We start from the raw sequence: 27,392 nt of genomic DNA, 5'->3' as shown, positions 1-27,392 counted from the left end.
CAAAGAACTTAAGGCCATTCACTGAGCATTGTAAAGTGCCCTCAAAGTATTTCCTTTAAAACTGTAGTATAAACATTTTTGAGAGGAGTTGACAGGACTCTTTGTTACCCTCAAAGATACCTCTGCTTTTCATGTAGCTTGTAACCACATATGGAAAAAGTCCCCAGCCTCCTTGGCTTTTGTTTATGGTTTTTTTTTTCTTTTTATCAATCTTTTATTTCTAGGATATGTAGTTCATTAAAATAGGGAGAGAAGAGAACTATTTTTGAAGATACAACATAGGATTTAAGAAATTTTTAAAATGGAAACTTGTTTACGATAGTGATGGGAGGACTCAAAAGTTAACAAATTTAAATTACTTCAAACGAAGCTATCATTTCGACTTTGCTTTACATTATTTTCTCAGTCATGAGATAGATCTGCACAAACCTAAAAGAAGACTTTTAAAAAATAAATAAATGGAAGCCGTAAAGAGGAAAAAGAAAAAAAAAAGTTAAGATGCAGCTTTAACAGAGAGAAGAAATGTTTATTCCACCAATTCCTCATGAGAATTCTAAATTATTAAATCTCTGAGAACACCTGATTTATGAACAGGATAACACAGCCCCTAGCCAAAATCATTTTTAATAAAAAGCAGGAAACCTCCTGAAGTTCATCTCAGATTTAATATCAAACACAGCAGCCACACACGAACATTTCCCCATAAAACACAAACGCAGCACGCACAATCGGCTGGCAGCCATCAGTGGGGTGTCAACAAAACAAACAAACAGGGTGTTGGAACCATGGAGGGACCAGGCCTCGCAATCAAGATGAAGCAGCCAATGGAAAAGGACCATGGACTGAAACGGTGTCAATGAGGAAGGCGAAGGGGCTCAAGAAAGACTCATTTCTAAATATACGATGGCAGCCAACTCACAGTCCTGGTCAAAACACTGAGCTTCCTGATTGACTGTTAGATTTGAGAGAGCAACGCAATTGTGCTTTTGTGTTGAATCTTATGCATAAATTTAGACTGTACCAAGTGAATGGGAACCACCATAAGAAAACACAGACTAGTAATGAAATATATCAACACTGCCATTCTCGTTCTGTAAAAGAAAAGGAGTCAACATCTAAAAGATGTATAAAAATGTGACTCGAATATTTTCCAACAGATATTTGGTTCATAGATAAGAAAGATGTCAAGGAAAAAAAGTATCTTATTCTTTCTGATGTATGTTTGCTTAGGAACTGTGTTTATTACCATGTTTATAACCTATGTGGTAAAGGATTTTTTCTCAGGAATATAAATCCAACTGTTCAAATATAATATAATATAATATAATATAATAAATATAATATAATGTAATAATATAAATAATATATAAATATATATAAAAATAATTAACTTCATTTATGTTTAAAGGGCAATTTCAACAATTATAAAGATCATAAGGAAATATTTTTTACATGTTTCCACTGATATTTCCATTAATATTTTGGCATTTGGTGTTTTGTTAGAACGATATTCTGGGAAATAGAAAATCATTATAAAACGTGCTCTGTTAGTAGAGTTCAGGGATTAAAAAAGAAAGGCGAAAAGGGGAAAAGAGTGAAACTAATATCACTGACAGTTACCTTGTAGGTTACTTTAACCAGTATTTTCAAAATGTGAAAGAAGACAGACAAGAAAACAAGTTAATAATTAACTGTAGGATAGAGGAAAGGAAATGTTTGGACTATAAAGGATTTAGCCATGCATGTAGAATATATCCTTATCTAGGGCAGATTCTTCTGTAAGAGAATACTACCAAGATAATTTGAAAAACTATGAGTGTTAAATTTCAAAGCATTATACAGGTTTTCTTTCTACTCATGAAAAGCCGGAGCAGAAACTACCGCCCTCCAAATATGTTATATTGAATATTTATTTATTCAGAGAGGAAAAGTAGTCAGTAAGGCCATTTTTCTGTCCAGATAAGAGTATTAAAGCTTTCAGTACAAATTATATAGTAATTGGCTGATGTATCAACAGAAAGATAAGTCAAGCAGAATAAATTACCTCAAAATACGACTTAATAAATAACATAAAAACAATATATAACAATCGCCACAATATTTGAGTTAGTATTATGAACTAAGTAAATATCATAAACTAGGGGGTAATAATACTGTTCAATAAATGCTGGAATATTGAAAAATTGGGGGGAATCAAAAGCCTTCATTAATTCATGCTAAAAGAAATTCATTCCAGGTAAGTGAGAAAGCTTAATGTCAAAAGGAAATCAGGAACAAACAAACAAACAAACAGAAAATATGAGTGATATTTAAATGATCTAGGGATGCAAATGACTTATATTTACATGTAGTAAACATAAATATTTAATTAAATTACAATACATAAATTCAAAGTTCTACGAGCTGAATCATAAAGAAAATTTAGTTACATGAAAAACTGTGACAGAATTTGGCAATCAATATGATAAAGAATTAGTACCCATAATACACAAAGAATTGTGTTGAATCACCAATATTCATGCCCCAAAATGACAACCACATATAACTACTAAACATGGAGGAAGTATTAAGCCTTATATGTGATTTTTAAAATGCAACTTAAAACAATGAGGTATAATTTTTGCTTTTTNCCTCTCTCGCTGGCTGTCTCTATCTCTGTCGAATAAATAAATAAAATCTTAAAAAAAAAAAAACAATGAGGTATAATTTTTGCTTTTTAATTAACAAAGATTTTTGTAAATAATGACACTCAATGCTGATTTAAGTATTCTTAACTATTGCTATTGAGTGAGGAAACTCCAATGCTTTGGAAAGCATCTTGGAAATACAGAGAGAGACTTCTTAAAAGTTTTTTGCCTTTGACATAATTCTCTTCCAGCAATCTTCCTAAGAAAATAATTGAATATGTACAAAAATTTATCTATTAAATGAATAACACAGCATTATTACACTAAAAGAAAATGGAAACATTTTCAATGCCTAACAGAAAAATGAATAAATGCTGGTATGAATGAAGTGAACCCAATGAAATACTATGCCACCATTACAAATGGTGTTTGCTAAGATTTACGAGATCTAGGAAAATCTAATGAAATGATGTTAAGTGAAAAAAGCAGTATAGATCTAGATGAATAAAAAGCGCTAGAGCTGAACTTGAGATACAACAAATCTGGTGGTGGGATGGACTTCATGGTGCCTTCGAGCTGCTGGGGATACAGCAATGAGTGACACAGAAGGGAGAAAAGCAAAACATCAAAATAGTAACAGGACTTCTATTTGATGTGATGATGACATAACAGATAATTTTAATTTTCTTCTACATAGTTTTGTTTTTTTTTAAATTTGGCTATCTACTATTATTAAAATAAAGGGGGAAAGACACCATACTGTTAATGAAAATACTATGGAATTCATAAAATTTTACTTCGACTTTTTCTAGCAGGGTACAGAAAACATAGGAGTTTTCCTTTCTATCACTTGATTAAATGGATCATTTGACTATAACTGCTAGGTGGAAATCTGCATCCTCACCATTTAAAAATGGCATAAACAGGATGTGTCTGTTGGGAGAAATAGGAGAGCGAGAGCCTCAGGATGTCTTGCGCTCCCGGGCCCCCCTAGATTTGAACTGTGGAGCCAGGGAGGCCGGGCTCAGAGATGAGGGAAGTCTGCAGGGAGATGCCTTAGAAATGGTGACAACAGGGGCAGAAGTAGCCCTGTCTTTTGGAGAACGGGAACCTGTGGGAAGTCTGCCTAGTCAGACTTGCATCAGAAACCTGAGGGTTGGAAAGCACCTCCATACCCAGGCTGAAGCTAAGCTGTCTCCCTTGCTGCAGTTCAGAGCTCAGGTTGTGGCTCGACAAACAGACAAAGGGCTCCGTGTTACCAGAGAGGGACATCGCTGAGTTCAATTTGCAGTTGTCTTCTCCCAGCATTTGCCACTGATCACCTCTCCTTGGCCAGAGGCCATGGCATGAATAGGATCAAATAGTGAAACACGTACATACATTTAAAACATATTTAACCTTTCTTCCACCAGACCCTGAGCAGCTACAAATCAGTAGGTTAGAAGTATGACCTCCTCTTGCAGTCTTTCTCACTCATTTCCTTTGTCATTTTCTGGATCAAAAGAAAATTAATTGTATGTTCTATATCAATTTCTTTTTTGCTTGCCTCAGGCTAGAATATGGGAAGTGAGATCTTGATTGCTTGATAATATCAATACAGAAAAATTAAATATTGCCCCCCCAATGAGATATCAGAACTATTTTGAGAATCAGTGTGTTAGTAAAAATCTTAGAGAAAATAAAAAGCAACCATATCCTTACAATATCCTAGCATTTCAGCATCTCCTAGTCATAAAGTTTCTGTTTTAATCGTGTAACCAAATGACCTTCAATAAACAACCTGGAATAGATTATTTAACTCAGCTAGCCTAGGACCCCTTTCATTATGTGTTTGAAAAAACAGCTTTAGAAAGTCGAATGCAGGCAAATGTTAATGCTTTTATACATTTTTAAAAGCAGTTTTGTTCCATTCTCAAATACAGGTCACTCCTAATGATTACATTCTTCCCCCAGCTAATTTTGAGGCTAAAATCTTGCCATATCCATCACTCTTAGATTTGTATTCAACAATGCTAAATGTTTGAAAAGAGGACTAGAAAGGGATCAGTATTTTAAATATAAACAAATGTAAATATAGACAAATTAATCCATCTCTCTGGCTTCAATTCTTTATCTTCACAATGAAAGGGATAGAAAATTTGATGGCTACTTCCCTCCCAACTCAAAAATCCCAGGCTTTTGTAAAATATTTTCTCAAGGTCAAGTCCACTGTGTTTTTAATTGTAATAGGGAGTTAGTCTAATAAACTAGGTCAGCCATGCCAATGTGTGAATGGAGGAAGGTGAATGGGAGGAGAACTATATGTACACACAGGTAACATAAAAACTGAAACAATTTAGAAGTTTAGAGACATTATCACATCCTTTGCTATCTATCCCTAAGACAATGACCATGACAGTAGAGTATCAGGGAGAAAGAAAAAAATGGCATAATCAAAGGCCAACAGGAGAGATACTTTGGCAGGACGTGAGATGCCTATAAAAAGCTCTGTGATGGGCAATCAACCAGTCTCTAAAAACAACTCTGCTTATAAAGTCATACATTATAGTCTTTAGTCTCTCTTATTTTGTATTATATGACTATATACTATAAACTTTAGTTTTACATACTATGAAATATTTTAGTCCTACGCCATAGACTTAATTTCATAACTATCTTCCATATAATACTGTATATCTTACTATATAAAACTGTGGCCATGGTGTTTGATCACTGCATTCTCAACTAATATGCATTAGTATTGATTATTATTAAGCTTTTGTCACAGATAGCTCTCCCTATTTCTGTTCCACATATCTAACTTTAAAAGAAAGAGAGGGGGGCGCCTTGATGGTTCAGTTGGTTAAGCACCTGACTCTTGATTTCCACTCAGGTCATGATCTCAGGGTCGTGGGATCGAGCGCGGTGTCAGGTTACCTGCTCAGCACAGAGTCTGCTTGCCTCCCTCTCTTTCTGCCCCTCTTCCTGCTGTGAGCTCTCTCTCTCTCTCTCTAAAATAAATAAATCTTAAAAAAAAATAAAATTTGAAAGAGAGAGAGAATGAGAAAAGGAACAAATGAGAAAATGACACAACAGTAAACAGTTGGGAAAAGCCCCTGACTATTAAAAGCTATGTGCTTGTCTCCTTAGAAAACCAACAAAGTACTACATGTTTTTGAAAAACAACCTCCAACAGGAGAGAATAGAAATGCCTACTTCTGAGACTGAGATAATTTCTGCTTCCCTTGACAAGGTGTTTCAAACCGGATATCTTTTACCTTGTCATAATGGATTTCAAATCCAACATTTAAGCAGTGCTGAAAAAAAGGACTAATTTGGCCAAATTCACAAATCCTGATCTGATAATCCCTCTTAGATTACAAATGAACTAATGACATGTTTCATAACAAACATGAAAATTTAATGGTCTGCCAATAAGTAAATGTCTATTATGAGCAAAGTATTGTCAGACACATAGTATATTATTTCTAATTCTCACAAAAACTCCGCAAGAGAAGCATAGAATGTCCATTTAACAGATGGCTGAAGGAATTAATAAACATTTTTTAAAGTTATTACAAATCAATCTCCCTCTCTCACTCTCCCTCACCCTTTCCTTCTTTCTTTCCTTAGGTAGGCAACATAAAATATTTATTATTATTAATTAATTAATTAAATACTAACTGGACTATTAGAATGTCTAATGTTTAAAGTATTAGACCTATCAGAGAAGATACCTTTCTGCATAGGCAATTCCCTAACAATATAGGTCCAATTTTTCTTGAGAAAAATATGAAACACATAAAAAAGACTAATATGAACAATTTCCGGCACCACAGATGTTTATAGACCATTTTACACCTTCTATAGGCACAGATGATAAAAACAGTAAACAGAATACAGGATTCATCATACACACGTTGCTGATCTCCCCAACAAGTACATTAACACCTACCTATATCCCTCCTGGTGCACTCCCCATAGCACAAGATCCTGTACTTCAGGGGACCCCACTGAATTAGATTCCACAGCTTAGATCTAATCGTGGATCCCCAGATCTGATAATTAAAACTCCCACATGGTAGGGTGTCAGTCTGGCTTCACCCCCCCCTCCTTTGTCCACTCAAACTTCTTATCATTTCCTGAAATAACTCAGAAAGTTTTAGTCCTACCTAATCTCCCAATTATCATGATATCTAGAAACTGGCTGCAAAATCCCTTTCTCTGTGTCTGTTTTTCTTCCTGAGACAGATCTCCTGTCTAAGTTTCTCTCCATTGGCCATATTCCCAAATGAGATCTTCCTGTCAAACAAGGTACTTGCATGTCATTTATAAGAACCACAGAAAATACTAGACTTGAAAGGAAACTCAGAATTTGGTACTCTATCATTCCTTTTCTGCAGCTGCAAAATCAGAGGCTCAGAGAGGATACAGGATATAGCTCTGGTCACAAAATTATGTATCGCCACAACTGGAAGTAGAATCTTAGTCACTTGACTCCAGCTACAGAGTTCCTTCCACAACACCAATGTGAGTCTCACTGGGCTTGGTAGTGCCAGTTGCTTTCCAGCCCAAATCGTCCCCTGTACTGGCATTGCTATTTCCCTCTCCTTCTTAACCCAAACTTTCCTAGAACACCAACTGTTTGAAAGCCAGATCTTTGACACATCTCATTTGGAATATTTCCAACTCTGACTTAGGATTCTATTTGATCGTAAATTTTAAGTAAGGGTTTCCTTTATCTTCCCAGAGTGTGACACCTCTCTCCAGTAACATAGACCTGTGGTGTAGTACGTGATTCCCCACATTGGTTTCCATATATTCACTAACCTAAAAATAGAAGCAACATATTATAGAATTAGAAGCAAACTTAAGCAATGGTCTGCCTCATTTTTCCACCTGAGTATCTAAAGAATCGTGGCTAAATGATCATTTCTTTTATCTCTATTTTGGGATTTCCAATGCTTAACCAAATTCTCTTGTTTCAATACTTTTGAATATAATTTTATCTTAAAATGAACTTTCTTCTTATTTAACTTGATCTCATTTGCTCTTGCTCTGGCATAGAGAATAAAGGATTCCACCTTTTTCATTAAAAAAAAAATAACAACTCTATTTTTAAGAGAGTATATAAACACCAGGTTGACTCATCCATTTTCTCTAAGCAGTTTAGTTCATATCTTTGAGCTGGGACAATGTGGCCATTATGATGCTATTTGCCAGAATTTTATGCCACATTATTTGTCACCATGTCTGACTGTAGTAATGTTCAGGTATAGAAGGCAATTAACTTTTCAAAGACATTTGCTTTGATTGAAAATAAACATATAAAAGAAGACTGAAATGTGACTTCGTGGATTATAACTCTCTTTAAACTGTATTTATGTCACAAAAAGAAAATCCACTGAACCTGCCATCAGGTTCATCTTCCCTAAACACCATTTCATATGTACCCCAAACTTGCAACATATCCGCACTCACCCCATCCCAATGTCTACTGGATCAGGTTCAAAATTCTTACAATGGAGGCTCATCCCATATCAGCATCCACATCTTACTAACATTTTGCCTTCTTCTCTTCTTTAATCCTTTGCTGAAGCTAGAGCAGTCTACACATTATTTCTTGAAACTATGGCTTTGTATATGCCCATCCCCCATTGAGATGGCTTTACTTCTCTATTCTACCTTTGTAAATCCTACTTGTCTTCCAACTTCCTCTTCCACAGAAAAGTTACTTTCTTAGCCATTACAACACCTTGTACACACATGAGTCACTTCTGCTTTGCCTCTTAAATAAGAGACAAGTTGGCATTCTGGAAAGAGTACAAGTTCTGAAGCCAAACAGTCCACGCACTATATCAAACATGGCTTATAATCCTAATCTTCTCACTAATTACACGGCCATGAAAAATTACTTCACTTCTACGAGCTTTAACTTTCTTAATTGAAGAATAGAAATAGGGGCACCTGGCTGGCCTAGTGGGTAGAGCATCAAACTCTTGATCTTGGGGTGATGAGTTTGGGCCCCACGTTAAAAAAATGGAAATAATATACATCATATTATTGAAAATAATCTAAGGTGCTACTTTGTAATCCATCTATTACTCAGAAAACAAATACTATTTATATTTTTAATAAAGGCTATGCATTTTTCAGTTAGGCAAAAATTCATTAAAAAAAACATTTGGGGGTAAACTAACACTTGTGTTCTCCTGTTTTATACCAACTCAATAGCTTCTTTTCTGGAAATAAGAATAAAAATGTAAATGCATGAGGCCAGTCACTCAGATCAAACCCTTGTTTGCCAGATTTCATAAAGGAGTTTCTTGGTAAGACAGTGAACCTAAAAATAAGTAACCGTGGTGGAAGGACAAATAGTCCATCCATTATATCAGCACCATCAGCCTGCAGTGTGCTGGTGACGGTATGGGTGTGGGCATACAAATATTTGGTTTAGAAGGAAAAAAAAAATCTGCCAAGAAATTTATCCTGATTATGATGCGTGAGCATATTCCCACCTAAGGGAGATTAGAGACTACTAAATAAAAAGCAGTTCTCATCATCTTTTGAACCTTTTAACTACTAATAATTGGGTACTTTGCTGATGATGCAGAACAACTTTTCAAGCTGATTAATAGGTCGTTTGTGTAGAAAAGGCACCCCTGTCCATAAAACAATTATGCTAATCCTCTAATTTTTTTCAAAAATTATGAAATATTCTAATCTTTCAAGAATATAGGTTTGGGTTGCAGATGGCGTTTGTATATTACTTGTCAAGCTCATTAACATTTTTGAATTTCACATATTTTATCCTCACAACCCCATGAGAACTGTAATATGGGGATTAACACCTTCTATTTAAAACTGGTAAACAAAGATTCAGAAGCAACTTAGAGGCCTGCCCAAGGTCAAATAGCTAGTTAAGAGGAGACAGTCTTAGAATTTTGATTTCCTAAACTAGTGCTATCTTCAAAGACTCAGTAAGTAAATATTTTCACAGTTCATAAAAGTGAAGGAAGTCTTGCTTCCCTGGAAAGTCTTGACTTCATTTGCTTCATTTTAGATGTTTACATTGGTAATACAGTTTTAGCTTGCGCCTATACAAATTCAAAAGTTACTCATTTTCCTGAGTAGATCGATAAGCTGAGTCAATGTTTGATTATGACAAGAACAAAATTATCAAAATTATGCCTCTGCATGGCCAGTGTAAATACGATGGCCTGGATACATCTTGTCTCTGCATAAAGAACAACATGGGATATTATACTATTTTTGTGAGAATCTTAAACCACACTGAATCTGAATGAATACCAAGCAGCAGACCACAGAGTAAATATTAGTGGTCTAAGAAGTTTTGCACCAAGTATAATCCAGAACATAAAACTTATTTGTGAGCTACTTTTTGGGTACAATCATTAACATCCAAATCCAGGCACCAGAGAAAAGTAGCTTATTTGCATACATGAGAATATGGATAAGGGAGTCACTAAACTATGAACTCAGCAGCAGGAGACAACCTAATGACATCTACTTCTGATTGCAAAAGGTATTTCCTTTCAGATAAAAGGATTCTAACTCTGTTACCTCTGATGTGTGTCATTTAATTTTTCATTTAGGTTGTACCTGTTATAGTCAAAACATCTGCCCTACCCTCTTTATGCCATCCAACCAAGAATTTATCAAAGCTTCAAATGGTCACAGAAATTAACAGGTTGCTAATCAACATGTGAAAGCCAAAAATATTGGTAGCCCATTTCACGGAAGGTATAGTCAGTTTCTCATTTTACTTCCTATGAGTTACATCTGTTTAAAGATATTATAGAAGCGAATCATGCCTCTGGTGGAAAGCTAGATTACATAGTGTCCAAGAGCCCTCCTAATTCTGAAGTTTCTTTATTCTACTCATTATACCACTTCTGGTCTCTTATTTTATGAATAACTAAAGGAAAAAGAAATATACGGTAAATTTAAATCAGCTGGTATTACTTCACCTAAAACATTAGTTCCTGATTCTAAACGCAAAATATAAACTTCAATAAAGTTAAAATTAAAATTTAGAAATAAGTAATATGAAAGGATGTAAAACAGTCAAAAGCATTGACCTTCAAATTTTTGCCACATAATCCTTAGAATCCTTAAAAAAAAAAAACTAAACTAAATGGCTTCCACAAAGCACTTGAAAGATTAATATCTGTCTTCTTCAATTACTGCCTGATAAAATATTATAATATAATCCTATAATTTCTGCACCACTTATTTGACACTTCAACTTTACATGAACAAACTGTGTTTGAGCCAAGTATTTTTTATGCATATGTGAAGCTGAGAAATGCAAGAATTTTGATCCCAGGGTACATCGACCACATGTTCCATCACCGAGAAATTCTTAGACTAAGCAAAGGCAGGAAGAGTAACTTGGTGACCTTGTTCTCTGAACATAGAACCATCTATTCTCTGTGACATCAGTGGCTCAACCAGTATAAGTATATACGTATTTTGAAACATATTTTAAAATAGATATGCCAAACTTTTTACATATATTTCCAGAAGAAATGCACAAATAGATGATTTTAATTTAGGCACCAATTCTTTCAATGATTAAAGAGAAGCACTGTCACATATTAAGATAATTCTAACAATTCCTTATTGTCATTAATAAAGAGATAACTTATTTTGCCAAAAAAATCTTTGTAACTTGGGTATAAATTCAATTTTAGGGACGCCTCAGTGGCTCAGCTGGTTGGGCATCTGCCTTTGGCTCAGGTCATGATCCCAGGACCCTGGGATCGAGCCCCACATCGGGTCTCTGCTCAGTGGGGAGCCTGCTTCTCCCTCTCCGTTTCTCTGTGTGTGCTCTCTCAAATAAATAAAACCTTTAAAAAATTTTTATAAATTAACTCAATTAGGAGACGTAATTTTTAAGAAATTCATTCAGCAAATACTTTTACAAATTAATTCTGCTTAATAATCCAGATTTTTCTATATGAATTTATTTGCAGTGAGCTAATTTTCTGTGAAAATTAGTTTACATTACTTAAGAACATATATTACTTAAGTATTTGTAAAATAAACTTTAGAAATATTCTAAGAATGCAGATAACATTGCTTTGTAATAAAAAAAAATCACGACACATAATACTCCTGTAATTTACACATTTATAGTCAAGACATTATATGCTATCTTCCAGCAACTGTTAGGTTAGAAAACTACAAAGTATAAAAAGATGAAGATTTGTCTCTCATAGAAAACTGCATCCTTAAAATGCTCAAATGCAAAATAAAAGACGTCAAATCTTTAATGTTCTGTCATGCAACTTAGCTATTGCACATTTGGGCAAACCTTTTAGACTGCTTTGTTTTGCTGTGTTTTTAATCAGGTTAACAGTTTCAGATGTCCTATAAGCAATAGGCCTTATAAAACAGTATACTGTTATTAAGAAATGCCTTTACACTGACTTAATACAAATCAATAAGGTTAGAAACACATATACTAAGAATTTAAGATGGCAATATCTGAACTGAATGCAAATAACGTGATTATGGACCATTTATGATCCAGTCTGATCGATCACACTGCCCTAAATAAAGGTCTTTGGGCATCTCCCCAAGCCAAGTTTCTCTTCTTCTAAGTTATCATTGGTACAAGGTGTGATGACTTTCAGGCATCAATTAATATAAATTGGAAGCAGGCAAAGTATTAATTAAACATGACACTCTGATTATTTAAACCTTCTATTAAAGTTGATTATTCAGACCATGTTGATAGCCTGTTCTTTAAAAATGACTGATGATATCAAGGTTTACTGACTTCCATCAAGTCGACTATTTCCAACTCTTGAAGACAGAGGGAATAAATGAAGTGAGAAGAACACTGGAACGAGTCTAATAGACAAACCGACTAATCTCAGACCCCCAAGGTCAAAGTAAAACAATTCATTTATTGGCTTTCATCAACACAAGACATGATTGATCAGTCGAAGAGTAGGATTACAAACATTATACATCTCAATGATATGTTCTTTGCACTGTGTAACTTTGGGAACAATGATAGATTGCACAGTCGCCACACAAGTAATGTCATAAGGCAAAACTCATTATATTTGCAAAGAAAAACACTTTGGTGTTTAAAAACAAAGGTACACATTAGCCATCCTTACTACTACTAGGCATTTCATTTGATGGGGTGACATTTTAAATTTCAGATATTCTTTGGGATTCTATCACCTTCATGGTCCAAACTTTGGACATTCTTGCTCCTCAAAATACTATTTTTACTCTTAGGGAGTCAGCCACCATGTTATAGATAATTACAAAATGTTACAAAAATTTCCATAATAACTACTGTCATTTTACATAAATATGTTAAATGCCTCTTAAAGGATTGCTACTTCCATAGATCCAAAACTACTCTTAGAGAAGACAACATTAAAAAAAAAAAAAAACATAACACTGCATTATAAATGTAATCACATAGCAGGATTTTTGCCCTAATTTTTAGGATTAGTACTTTACAAGCTTTAAATAGAACGTGAGACATAATAAAAGAAAAAGTCATAAGCTAGTTATCCTGATTCCATTAATCTCCCAGTTTACCTCTCACTTGTTTTAACACTTAGGGAACTGTCTATAAGTCATGCTCGTAATAGCAGTTCCGAAATTACTCCATAGAGTGACATTAGGTAATTTGAAATATTTCCACTGAAATTAAATTATATGTAAAGGGTAGTCAATTGTGATCATGAAACCTTATTCTACATTCTGTATATTTTAAATCACATTGTTATTTTCAGTGATCTAAATTAATGACCACTTTTTCTATTAGGTCACAATTTTAGCAAAATTTTATTGCCTAGGTGGAGGAGGATAGTAAAAGGCTTGTATGTTCAGCGGATGATTCATTTCACCAGCTGCCAGAAAGTTACACGTTGCAGCACACCTGGACACATGCACCCGTGACTGATTGGGAAACACATTTATCTTGGCATGTCACAAAGGAGATGGAATTATAATTATTCTCCCTTGTAACTAAAGATATTTTGGAGCTGTATCTACCTATAAAATAATACAAATCACACATATGGACGAGGTTCACATAATTTTACCATCTGTTCTCTATGTTCAACCATAAATATTTCCCAAAGTGTTCCTTGTGTTTAAAAAATAAGATTTAGTTTTAAAAGACCTGGACTGATTCTCAACGTTATAGGGAAATGTTGTTTTTAAAATTAAGACACTGAATAAGTTGCTTAAAACCTTGAATTTCTTTGGTTGTACAATTTAATCTTTGCTTTCCATTAAGGGGATTTTGTGGATTTCTCATATTCTGAATTTGAGAAAATAAACATGTTAGCTAAGTTTTACACAGAATGTTTTGGGAAAAAATTGAATATTTGAATACCTAGTATAGCAGAACAAAAAGGTATCAGAGGTTTCTTTCTTCAACTTAAGTCTTAGCAGTTACTAATTATATTGACCTAAAATTCCATAGATTCTTATTTAATCTCTCCTGAGAAATTCCTTAGCTTAAGACCTTAAAATATCAACTTAAAAGTATTCTAGAAATATTTAATGACATTTGCAGAATCGTGATTTCCAGAAAATGAAACTATTTCATCTGGCATAACAGTGATGATAATCAGTCTAAATCAGTTTTGATAGTTACTTTTAAATTATTATCAAACTCTTGTATCTTATGTTTCTCCTTTAAAATACAAGTTTATTTTCTCTAAATGTAAAAAAATTAAATGAAATCTGTACACAAGAAGAGGAGAGATCATAAAATGCATATGGAATTTCAGTGCTGCAAGTTTATGGAACAGGCTTCAAAATGGTGTGAAGTAATTTTTCATATTTCTTTCAAAAATACTGAAGAAAGAGAATCACTTAGGATATTGTAACTGAGGAAATATTCTTATATGAGTAACACTTTATGTTGTTCTTAAATTCAGAATATAATTATAGCAACAACAACCAATTATATAGAAATTAAAATGTACAGTCACTTATCTAGGCACTTTATACACATTAACTCATTACCACAACCCCATAAGGTAAGTGCTATAATTATTCTCACTTTTTTGAGATGAGGAAACTCCTTCGCAACAACAGCAACAAAACACTGAATCAATACAACACTGTTCTTTAGTGGCTGTACATATTGAATCATAGACATTATCAACGTGTGAAACCAAGACCCTTAAATGAAGAAAGAAAGAGAGAGAGAGATAGAGAAAATCCTTGAATGGCATACTTTTCCAGTAGAATGCTCCAGAAATTCAGATCAGGGTAATCATGGCATAAATAATTTTCAAATATGCTTAATATACACAATAGTATTATATACACAGCAAATAAAACTAGACTTAAACTGTTAAATACCATTACAAGAGAATCTGAACTATGTCAATATCACTGATGTGTCATATAACAAATGTCACATTATAGGTCCCATCCATAAACCTACAGCTTGCCATTTTTTTCCCTAAGAAATATTCTCTGCTACTAGATTTTAGTAACTGGACTCTTTAAAGGGTCTTTAGACTTAAAAGACATAAACCATAGTGATCTCTTTTATACAATGGAAACTCAATACATATTTTACATATATAAAATCTAGTAAGAGCAGTCTGTTCTTTGTGTTACCTCTTACACACTATTCTCAAAAACAGTAAAAACAGGGTAAGCTATTTATCTCCATAATCAATAGCTTTAGAGTCATGAAGTGGCTAATCATTTCAAAGTAATGCTAGAAGAAACTAGTTCCTGATAAATGCATGTTCTCTACCACAATTCCGTTATAAATATGAAAGTACTGTCATAAATTTCTCATATTTCTCAATAAAATAACCTTTTCACATGTTTAGATTATATATTGATTTGCATAACAGTTGAATCAGATAGTATGAAACATCATTTTAACCTCAATTGCTGGTTTGCGTGTTCAAAATTCTGACAACCTTAGTACGTGGCCAGATCTAATCGGCTTCCTATCTCCCTCCCAATATTGCTTTGTCTACCTTAGTGTGAATTGTGAACACCTGAACTTATTCTCTGATACTTAGGCAATTTCAAACTGACTCACCTTTGCACGTGTTTTGTTTCTTGGACGTCTTTCTCCCTTTCTCTCTCTCTCTCTCTCACTCTTCCTCACTTTTTTTTAACCTAAAAACACCTGTTCATCATTTGCTATTCCACATAATAAGCGCATCTCCTCAGACAGAGTTAAGTATTTCCTCTTCTACTCTCCATCCAACGGAGTACATACTCTATTATGGCATCATACTACGCTACTTTCATTTGTTTACACACTTGAGTAACTGACTAGACCATAAAATCATAAATACAAGTCTTATTCATCATGTAAGAAGTTCCTAGCACAATGGTTGAAACATGGTAGATGTTTAATGAATGCCAGATGAGTTAAATTACTCTATAATTCAGTCCATATCTTACACGGCACTTCTTAAAATGTCCCTCTTCTGCCCACAGATTATGTCGCTTTCCTGTATAAAGTCAAATGTTTTTATGCAAATCGCAAAATTCACTTATCTAAGTTCTGAGTTAAAAATAATTCAACTTAGGAGCATTACATAAATGATCATCAAATTACCTAATCACTCAAAGTACTACCTAGGAACAAAAAGCTACTAAAGTTTAGAAGTTCTTACAGTATTCTGCAGTAACTTTTTGGCTTTCATAACTAACTGTTCATTAATTGCATTATTCTCTTTAATTGAATAGTTATGAAGAAACTCACATGAATTATTAGAAATAATTCATTTTTAGAGTTCATGTCTAATGGAATATTTGTGGGCAGCTGAAAGTCCATGTTAAGTTGTATGTAGGCTTTTATGAAATGGATTACCTAAAATATAACTTGCCTAAGAAAATGATGATGAGGATGAGGATGAGGATAAAGTTAATTAGCCCACACAGGACCTTCTTTAGGTCTGCTTTCTCAACTGTATAACCTTACATTTTATTCCTCATAAATATTTCAGAGTAAATATGGCCCCTTACTTTTCAGGATTTTCCACTTCTTCAGTAACAAAGTTGAGATAGAACCTAAAAAGATATAAATGAATTATGAATTATCAATATATTTTATAGTTACAACTCAAAGTATCAAATTTTAAACATTTACAAACTCCGAATTATAAAAAATTTTTAAAAATACTTATTATAAGATAAAAATCTCCAACTATCAAAGCTCTCACAAATCATTCTTCTATTAAACCATATGTATGGAGTTTTTTATTTTTTAACACTTTTATAGAGGTATAACATATGGACAGTAAAGTGCACAAATCTTAATCTACAACTTGATGAATTTTTACATACTTAAACGTCTACAGAACAAACAAAAAGATCAAGAGAGAAAACATTCCTAGAACCCTAGAAGGTTCCCTCATGGCTCTTTCTGGTCAATACCATTCTCTTGTAAAGGCAACCATTATTCTGACTTTTATCACCTTTAATCAGTTTTACTTGCCTCATTACAACAGACTAATATTGGGACTCCTGGGTGGCTCAGTCAGTTAAGTGTCTGCCTTCGGCTCCAGTCATGATCCCAGAGTCCTGGGATCAAGCCCTGAGATGGCCTCTCTGCTCAGTGGGGAGTTTGCTTCTCTCTTTCTTTTTTTTTTTTTAAGATTTCATTTATTTATTTGAGAGAGAGAGAGAGAGAGCACAAGCAGGGGAGCAGCAGAGGGAGAGGGAGAAGCAGACTCCCCCCTGAGCAGGGAGCCTGACGCAGGGCTCGATCCCAGGACCCTGGGATCATGACCTGAACTGAAGGCAGATGCTTAGCTGACTGAGGGACCCAGGCACCCCGGTGAGTCTGCTTCTCTCTCTCCCTCTGCCTGCCTCTCTGCCTACTTGTGCTCTCTCTTTCTCTGTTGAATAAATAAATAAAATCTTTAAAAAAATAGACTTACATTTGCTTGTATTACTATTATACAATAATTATTGTGTGTGTGCGTGTCTGGCTTTTTTTCTAGACTTTTTTTTTTTGTGAGTCTCATCCACGCTGTTATATGTAGTGATAATTCATTATTTTTATTGACGTTCATTTTATTATACCATACATTCTACTGTTGATGGTTTTGGATTACTTCCAACTTATAGCTGTTATAAATAGATACCATACATATGCTGTACATGTTTTTTGGGGGGATCATGCAATTACTTCTCTTCAGCATATACTCAGAATATGATCACTGGGTCATGGGGTAGATGTATGTTTACTGGTCAAACTATTTTTGCCCATTTTTGAACTCCCAGCAATATAGGAGATTATCATGTTTCAGTGACTGGGGAAAACAAAGTGGGAAATCACAGATTTCTCCTTAAGGAGCTCATAGTTTATACAATGGCTAATTGAACAGTGTGACACAGCACAGGAGGCAGTCCTGGAGCATACACAGGGCACGATGGGAGCCAGGGATGAGGTCTAACCCAGACTGGCAAGTCAGGAAGGTTTTCTAGAGAAGGCATCATCCAAGTTGAGTCTTCAAAAAGGCTTACCATCTAGCCCTAGTGAAGTGGTGTAAGGACAGTCCAGACTGAGTATACCACATGCGCATGGGGGTGTGAGCAACAGTTTACTATTTTGCAGTGCAAAGTGTGGCAGGAGCAGTAAGAACAGAATTTAAGTACCAGATGGCCTTTGGTTCCCAGGAATCCAGATTTTAGTGGTGTTGGCAAGTCAGTCAAAGCTTGTAGGGCAAGAGAAGTATGGCAATATCATTTCTCAGTTTTAGGGAATTGACCATATATAAACACAAAAGGGCAAGTAAGAACTGACAATGGTATCAAAGATAATAGATTCTCAATTTGTACTTCTTCCATTCAATTCACTGTTTTCTGGTATCTGCCTATCCAAATAACCTCAAATCATAAGACTATGAAGTTGTTTTTTGACACATTGTTAGTCATTACATTATTAGTGGATTGTTCTTTAGTAAGAACAAAACATTTTGGACACTTTTCCCAAGTTCTGAACACTTTTCTGGGCCCCTTACATGACAAAAAACATTCTAGGCATACAATATTTCACTTTAAAGTTTCATAGGATTACAAATATTACCCTAAAGTTATGGCCCTAGATAAATGCAGATTCCTTTCTTTCACTTGTGACTCTACTTATCTCACCCAGAAAATGTCCACCACCTTGCACCCTTATTTTTCCAATTGAAAGGGACTTCTGGAGACTCTTTAAAGCCCTTATAATTCTTTTTTTTTCATTATTATGTTCAGTTAGCCAACATATAGTTCTTTTCCAAGGTTCCAAGATGTACAATTGAGGCAGACTCCATCCTCAAATAAACATACATAGATAAGTGAATTGCAAAGATGGGAAAACCAAGGGATCGTAACGGGAAAGCTAAACATATAAAGACAGAGATATTTCTACCTCTTCATTTGATAGGCTCAGGTCACTTCCACAAAATAAAAAAGTTATATTTTCAAAACACTCTTCTGTCCTCTTATTATTCTGCAGAAGGTAAAACAGCCATTATATAGGTACACAGAAGCTTGGGTCTATAGATACGAATTTCCTTTTAAAAAAAAAAAAAAGAGATTTTATTTATTTATTTGACAGAAAGAGAGAGAGAGCCATCGAGAGAAGGAACACAAGCAGGGGAAGTGGGAGAGGAAGAAGCAGGCTCCCAGTGGAGCAGGGAGCCCGATGCGGGGCTCGATCCCAGGACCCTGGGATCACGCCCTGAGCCAAAGGCAGACACAACGACTGAGCCACCCAGGCGCCCCTATAGATAGGAATTTTCTATAACCTAAAACCAAATGGTTAGAATATTAGCTCAGCAGACTTTAATATACTTAAAGTATCTCATAATCTAAAATAAAAAAGAGAAAATCTATCTTGTCTCATCTTTATAAAAACCCATCTAAATTCACAACTAGGAAGTTGATGTTCATGATTGTCAAAAACTAGACAACAAGTCCAAAACGGAGTTGCTTATGCTAAGCCCCACAACACAAACCAAGACAATATAGTTCCTACTCTCCCAGTAAAGAAATTTTAAACCAATCAGGAATCACTTGATTGGTACTAGTTAGGTAATCTGCCTGACAGATCCCCGACATTGCTCACATGAAAGTAACCTTGCAAAAACCAATCTGCTTTTTTGCCTATACTAACTTCTTTGTTCCTTCCCCCTTCTGCCTACAAAGGTCTCATTTTGTACAGTTCCTCAGAGCTTCTTTCTATCTGCTAAATGCTGCCTGATTCAAATCAACTTTTGCTCAAATAAACTCTTATACATTTTAATATGCTCCAGTTTATCTTTTAACAAGATTAAGGCATCTAATATTTTGAGGACTATGTCTTAAGTAGAAACATTTGAATAGCTGACAGAACAGTAGCAGTAAAGGTGATCCAAAAAGTTAGCAGTCAAGGATATTTTTTTAATGACTAGAAAGTAAGTTTCTAAAAATAGAGACTATAGTTATACCAGGAAGGCAAGCAACAATCAATACTTATATCTGGGATATGTACTCTGAGGGATTTCGTGTGTTTGTTATAAGGCCAAAGCAATGGGAAGTATAGGAAGAACATGCAAGAAAGAAGAAAAGAAAAGAAAAGAAAAGAAAAGAAAAGAAAAAAAAAAGAAAAGAAAAGAAAAGAAAAGAAAAGAAAGAAAAGAAAAGAAAAGAAAGAAAAGAAAAGAAAAGAAAGTAAAGAAAGAAAAGAAAAGAAAAGAAAAGAAAAGAAAAGAAAAGAAAAGAAAAGAAAAGAAAGAAAAGAAAAGAACAAACTCCAAAACATAAAACACAAAGGAAAGGAAAGGAAAGGAAAGGAAAGGAAAGGAAAGGAAGGAGGAAGTGGGGGAGGAAGAAAAAAAGGTGGATGCGAGGGAGGGAAGGAAGAGGGGAGAGACAAAGAAAGAGGCATTCTTATTTTTGGAACCTCTATCTATATATTTGAGAAGAGGAAAGAGAATTTGTTATTTTCATAAAGAGTAAATGCCTATAGAAATAGAAAAAAATGGGCATTTGGGGTTTTCTATTTTGTAAAGTTTTCTTAGAAAAATGGAAGACAAAATCAAGCAAATATTATGAATTGATAATCTCACCTTGCATTCCTCTCAGGCAGCTGAAGTAAAAATTCCGGTTACAACTGATTCCTCTCAAAGGTTTCTCAAAACCCCACTTTATCTGAACATCCACACATTGCACTCATTATTTGGTATACCAAATTCCAGCTGAGATGTACTCTATGACCTGAAGGATACAGCTTAACAAGACAGCCAGTACAGAGGCACCATGAGGGTCCTCAAGTGACTAGAAGTACTGTTTCATCATGTGTCTTTACACAGAAATTTAAGTCTACATATGTTGCTTATCCAACAATATTGAAAAGGGGCTTTGGGATTTGCTAAATGCAAGAGAGTTCTGAGTTTCTGCAACAAATAATATCTACTTTGTTTTTTATAACCTATCTACCCACATTGTAATAAAAGAAACTTGAGTAAGTTCTGTGGTCCCACCTAGCTTTACTTCCTTTGAATAATAATTGCAAATTTCATACATTAGAAACTACTTATATCAATTTTGGCTTTTTTTTTTCTTACCAAAATGAAAATACAGGGACATATCATTTTTATTTACTTATTTTTAGTGCAGTTTTCTAAAAACTGAAACACACACAGCCAAAAGCTATATGTATAAATCCTGGAGATAAGAAATACATATTCGAAGAGAGCTGTTTCTGAAGAGGATTTTTAGGGAAATGTGAAGAACTGGCAAGTGTTTCTTTATGCGCTTCTATAATTCAAGTCCATCTCTGGATTTGTTGAGTAAGATTACTGAGCCCGGATATACTGGTTTTTCTCTCAGGTTTAGGTTCTCTCTGGCTTCTTACTTCTGACCGCTTCATGCTAAGTTGATAAAATATATGGATGCTATAGGGATGCCACATGATGAGTTAAAGTCAATCATTCCAGGGTTTTTTTTAACAGCTGCTTGGGTCACCTTTCTCTTTGTTAGCAGTCATTTCCTGGATGTATTGATTTCAGAGAAGATAAACACCTCTACCCATAAACATCTTTAAAAAGGAGAGACAGTCTATATCTAGGATCTCAATATTGAGAATAAAATTGGTAAACATTAAATAATTATAAACTATTATTATATGGCAGGCATTGTACAAAGACTCCACATGGATAATGTTATCTAATCCTCATCTCTCTGTGATGGGGTCACCATCATTGTCTTTATTTTCCAGACGGGCAGCTGAAACTTGGGATAGTATTTAACAGGCTTACGTTCACATGGGTAAGTGTAAAGATAGGACTGGAGCCTAGGTAAACTGACTTCAGAGTCCATACTTTTACCCCTAACTCACAGGTAACAATGAGGACGTACCTCAAAAGGCACACATGATCTCACTAGTATACTTAGTTCTTTCAAACTCCTAATGGCTCTGCCTCTCTGCTAAGGTTCATGTTTATCTTGGCTAGGATTTCAGGATACTTTGATCCTACATTTTATTTGTCATCCTCCTGAAGGCTATGGTTATTGGCTTTCAGTGCTTATATATTTCAATACCATGTATATCTACCTAAGACTACATTGTCTTGGTAATTTAGGCATGCTAGAAAAGGGGTGGGTAGAGCCAGACTTGAGAATATTTAAGCAAAACCACACTCCACATGCTGTATTTGACATGCTAGCCCAGAACGGACCCTTGATTTTTTTTCATATAATTCAATGATGCCAGGAAAATAGTTTGGGAAAAGAAAGTACAGTGATATAGAATGGAACTGGCTAATTTTTTTCTTATAATGCAGTTACAAGTGTTATTTTCTTTGGTTCTAATTATTCCCACCAGGTATGAGAAGCAGGGTGGGGATTTTAACTCACCCATACACACACTAAGTAAGGAAGGAAACGAGACTCGGAGATCATTAGGCATGGGTCTGGGATGAGATTTCACATTTTGAAGAAAGTATTTTTATTATAATATTCTGCCATTCGAGTGTATACTATATAAGGAAGAGTTCCAGGACACCAGAACAAAAGACTGGATATCATTTTATAGATCGAACATCGTTCAATGCTTGCCAGAGCTCCATGGACAGGGAATCTTGCTGGCACTGCATGGGTATGATGTTCAGACTGGGCTGGAGGAGAGCACCTCATGTGAATGTGTGAGATTTCCCAGCTAGACTTCTCTGTGCCTGACATATCTACCAAAATGGACAGGAGTTTGGAAATACAGAAACTTTTCATCTTTATTAAATTGACAGAAATGAAATTGAGTACTTTCAACAAAGGGCACATAAATTAGCATTTAGTAACTCCCCACTCCTACCCCACTATCATTTCTCAAATGGCTGGTTAACATTTTACAAAACTTGAAATTCGTTTTTTTTCGGTGACTTGATTCTAACAAGATCCCTCAGGTTTGCGTTTCTTCTACACTTGAACTAGAGATTTCAAACTATCACAAACTGTTTCCTTCCCCCAAGGAATACAGGGAAGCAATTCATGCAATTAAACTCTGTTTTCCACATCTCACTAACCTCCCACCCTTCGCAGGCAGAAAATCACCGATACTCACTTTCAACTAGAATAGGAGAGATTTGCCCCCAGGTAAATTTCTCCTTCTCCCTCTTCATGTCCACCCTTGCTCCATGAAGGCTAAATTCTTCTCAAAGAAGAGTCTCACTTTCCCCGTGAAGTCACTGATTTGCATTACCTACATTACCTACCACTACTTTTCTCTTTCAGCGCTTCTGATTATAGGAAGGCACTTCCTCAGAATCTCAAGCTTGCAAACGGAACATCAAAATTTGTAAGGTAATGTTCTAACTAATGGCACAAATGAAGAAAATGTCTAGGTTCATCTAAGATTCACCTAAGATTCAGGCTTTGTGAACTCTTCTATCACCAGTCTCTACTACAGGAGTTTGGTAAACCACAACTTGCTTAGTTAGCCTTACCTACAATTGTGCTAAAATTTTTGTTTGAATGGTTTCCATCGTCTCCTCCAAAACACAAATTTTCCCTTCAAAAAGTTTAATAGCATTGGGATAAAGAAAAAGAGTTATCCAGACTCTTAGATGGAGTAGTATGTCATGATTATCCATCTCATTTAAAGTCCAAAGCAGGCAATATTTGCAGACTTGTACATGTTTACATAAAATCTACTGAAAGTTTGCTAATTCTTTAAATTAAGTTGAGAAATACATGTGCCTACACTAGAGATAGCCTTTAAAACTTCTATTATAAATTTACAAATCTCTTAAAAAACATTACCTCTATCTTCTTTTCAAATATAATAATAGTGGTAGCATTCTGCCTCAGTCATTCGAGAGACAAGAATATAATGGTTACAATAATGGCTGTTAGTGCAAGTGGGACACCAGATTTATCAAGAACTTTCTATGGGCAAGGCACTTTGCTAAAGGCCTTAAAAACCTGACATAGTTTCAACTTTCTACAGCCATCCAAGACAGATTATCTTCTCACAGATATTTTACCAATAAATAAAAGCAATGCTTAAGAAGGTTTAATATTTAGCTCCAAATCACATAACTAAGAAATTGTCACAATAAGTTTCAATTCCAGGCTGTTTGTCTTCAGAGCCTAAGCGGTAACTACTATGCTAAGACAGTTCATCCCACAAAAGCTCATGGTGTTAGATGTGAAGATCACATTGAACAAACTCTGTTTCATTTACCACCACTGTCCTACTGCCTGAGAAAACTGAAGATGTGTAATCCTCCAGGTTTAACAAGTAGATTTTTCTGCTACAGAAAAATTCTTAGACCTCTTTTCATAAAATCAGTCAACAAATATTTATTAAACACCAATACCACACAAGGAGCCATGTGAAGGGTTGGAAATACAGCAATGAAATGGCCCTTGGTCTCATGGAACTTCAAACTCGCACAAGAGTATAAATAGCTACCATTTGCACTTTGTTCTTAATAAATTGTAGGCATTACCCAAAACACTATACATATGTTGTCTCAGTTAATATCATGTAATCCTCACAAAACACCCTGCGAGACTCCCTAGGATTTACAGGTGAGAATACTGAGGTGTGGAAAGGTTCAACGATTTGTCCCTGAGTCTCACATCTGTAGTGTGTGTTAAGGAAACGCTGAATTAAGTTTGCCATTACCTCTCCAGAACTCAGAAATGTCTACTTTGAGTATTTTTCTTTGTCTTTCTTCAAAGATTTCACAGAATAATAGTGTGTGCCTGTTTGGTGAATAAAGTAGCAAATCCAGAATGAACCTGAGTCCAAAAATATATGTTTCTACACTAGATACGACATATATGTTACATTTTTATGTAGAATTCCTGACTCTTTCCTGCCAACAAACCACTCACCTCTTTACTGGCAAATGTGCATTGTTCTCATCATTGTTCTATTGAAATACTTCAGCCATGCATAACTGAAATTTTTTTCATGAGTATGCAGTTCAATTATTCCTGTATAGTTTTCTGTTTCCAAATAGTTCAAACTTAATCAAATGTGATCATTTTGATTCTTAAAACTGATTCAATTAGCATCTAGAATTGTTATTGTTTCTCATAATTTCGAAGGTTTGCCTTCATATCACTTGTGTAATACTGTGTATTTTCCTCTTTTTATTTCTTTTAAAAATGTTTAGTATTTGTGCATATTGATAAAAATGAACAAATTCCTAATTTGGAGACCTAATCCGAGAAGTGCTACTAATAATCAAATATGAAAAGACGACTCTTATCACGACCATCAATGGGCAGCTAAAACTATAACACTTTTGTTTTTTATTTCCCTTTTCATATTTATACCTATGATACTCACTTATGCCCACAGCTGTAATGAGCTTGATTGCAAGTTCAGGAATTTCACATTGAATAAAAAATGGTTCCAGAATGTAGCGTCCAAATGCCAGAGAAATCACAGCAGTGGCTGCCGGGCTGGAAAAAAGAAATTAGGTTAACAAAGGAAAAAACAAATAGCATCTTCACTAAACTTATTCTACCTTGAGATAATGTTATTTAACATAAAGAACATGTTAAATATAAAAGACTATAATTTTCCAAACTTCACATTCGCTTAGGTTGTCACAGACATTCCAAGTAAAGCATGGCCTATAGCTTTGGTGGCTAGTTGAAACTTCCCATATCCAGGGAAGTAAGACTGGGTGCTATCAATTTCGTCCCTGCTCTCCTAGATTTGACTTTTTCTTTTTTTTCTTAAAAATCTAGTTTATTATTTGAGATCCTGACAGAGCTGGGCTTTACGAGAAGCGGTCTTCTCAATAAGTCAACAACTAAACTCCAGCCACCACACGAATCAGTTCAGGGTACAGATCTAATGAGTTGGGACATGGTCAGGAAAATGAATACAAAACCCAACTTCAAAAATTATTATTAAGTGCTCATTGCACATATGTGCTTTTGTCCTTGACACTGTATTCCTTTTATTTTTCCAGCACACACAAAAACTTGAAGTGCCAAGTGATTATTCTGAATTTCATAGAAACATTTAGAGATGAAGTATCAGTTGAAAAGTAGAAATGCTGTTGTGATTTTATACAATTAAGAAAACAGGCATGAGATAAGAAAACTAAGTAAGTTCAGGTCTATAGTAAAATAGGTAACAAACCATTCTACTTTAATTCTTCAAATATTTCTATGCGAAAATTGCATGTGCCTTTAAAAATATTTCTATAAGAATGCATATTCTTTAGGTACACAGGCAAGTTCATGGAATTATCAACGTCTCATGGCAATCTTTGCTCTCAGCTTCTCTTCTCACAGTTACTCAGCACCATGCTCAACCCCTAGACTGTCAGAAGACTGACCACCGTTATGCTCCAACGTTGGCCTGCTTGTACTAGACAGCAACATATAGTTTTTGATATTCTTTTCCTAAATACCTTCTCCTCTTTCACCTCCAAAAGATGATTTTTCCTAGTCTTCATCATTTGTAAGTTTTTAATGTATAAATTAAAATCTGATCGTGTGATTTTAGTGCTTTTAAAACATGCTCAGGATATGCAAAATCCTTCAGTTACGGCTCCATCTGGTCTAACCATTCCCCTCCTCTTGGTTTGCTTCTTCCCACCAGAAGGAGCTGAATACCCTTTGCCAGGAACCCCTGCAACTCATTGACAGTTTTTCATACCCCATATCTTTGTTCAATCTTTTTTTGCTCAAGGAAGTTCCTTTAACCTTCCGATTGGGTGAGAGCTCCATGAGTGAGTACAGTCTCTCACTGAAACTCATGGCTTCCCTTTCATGGTGCTTATCACAGTAGCAACTTTATCTTCACTATGTGATTGATAACTATTTCCCTCATGTGACCCTGAGCTCCATGAATTCCAGACTCTGTCCATCTTAGTCACTATGTTGTCCCCAGTGTTTAGTGTAGTATCTATCATAAGTAGAAACCCAATAAATATTTGAATATATGGTTAATGTGTGAATTCAGTGTAATGACCCCTGCTACGTACTGATGTACGATACTTATTTTCTTGAAATCTGTGTTCTACAGATTATTCCTGGCAAGTCTGAAGCATAATTTTAAGTATTTAGGCACCACAGGTGTTGTCAATGGATGAGAAATATTAATGTACCTAGGTATCTTGTCAACCCTCAAGTCATTCATTACTCTGCTTATCTGGAAGACCAACCAAGCAACGTGAGTCTCTTATTACAAAGGAATATATAAACTCTTTTAAAAAAAGCTTCTAGAATATATTTATGTAATTTCCTCTGTCAGTACACACACACACACACACACACACACACACACAC

The 27,392-nt window shown here is 34.9% G+C and overlaps 1 protein-coding gene across 1 annotated transcript in view; it reads right to left on the bottom strand.

Moving 5' to 3' along the window:
* The window catches only part of SLC7A11 (solute carrier family 7 member 11), a 68,091-nt gene that overhangs the window by 34,148 nt on the left and 6,551 nt on the right, over positions 1-27,392 (bottom strand). The window contains exons 3-5 of the mRNA XM_034661738.1: positions 25,291-25,547; positions 23,577-23,637; positions 16,626-16,670 (exon numbers count right to left, since the gene is read on the bottom strand). Of these exons, the coding sequence (XP_034517629.1) occupies positions 16,626-16,670; positions 23,577-23,637; positions 25,291-25,547 (363 nt within the window). The remainder of the gene's footprint in view (positions 1-16,625; positions 16,671-23,576; positions 23,638-25,290; positions 25,548-27,392) is intronic.

This window comes from Ailuropoda melanoleuca, chromosome 5 (assembly GCF_002007445.2).
Source record: "Ailuropoda melanoleuca isolate Jingjing chromosome 5, ASM200744v2, whole genome shotgun sequence".
Lineage (NCBI taxonomy): Eukaryota > Metazoa > Chordata > Mammalia > Carnivora > Ursidae > Ailuropoda > Ailuropoda melanoleuca.
Note: the sequence above shows the minus strand (reverse complement) of the source record. Positions and strands in the feature narration are given on the sequence as shown.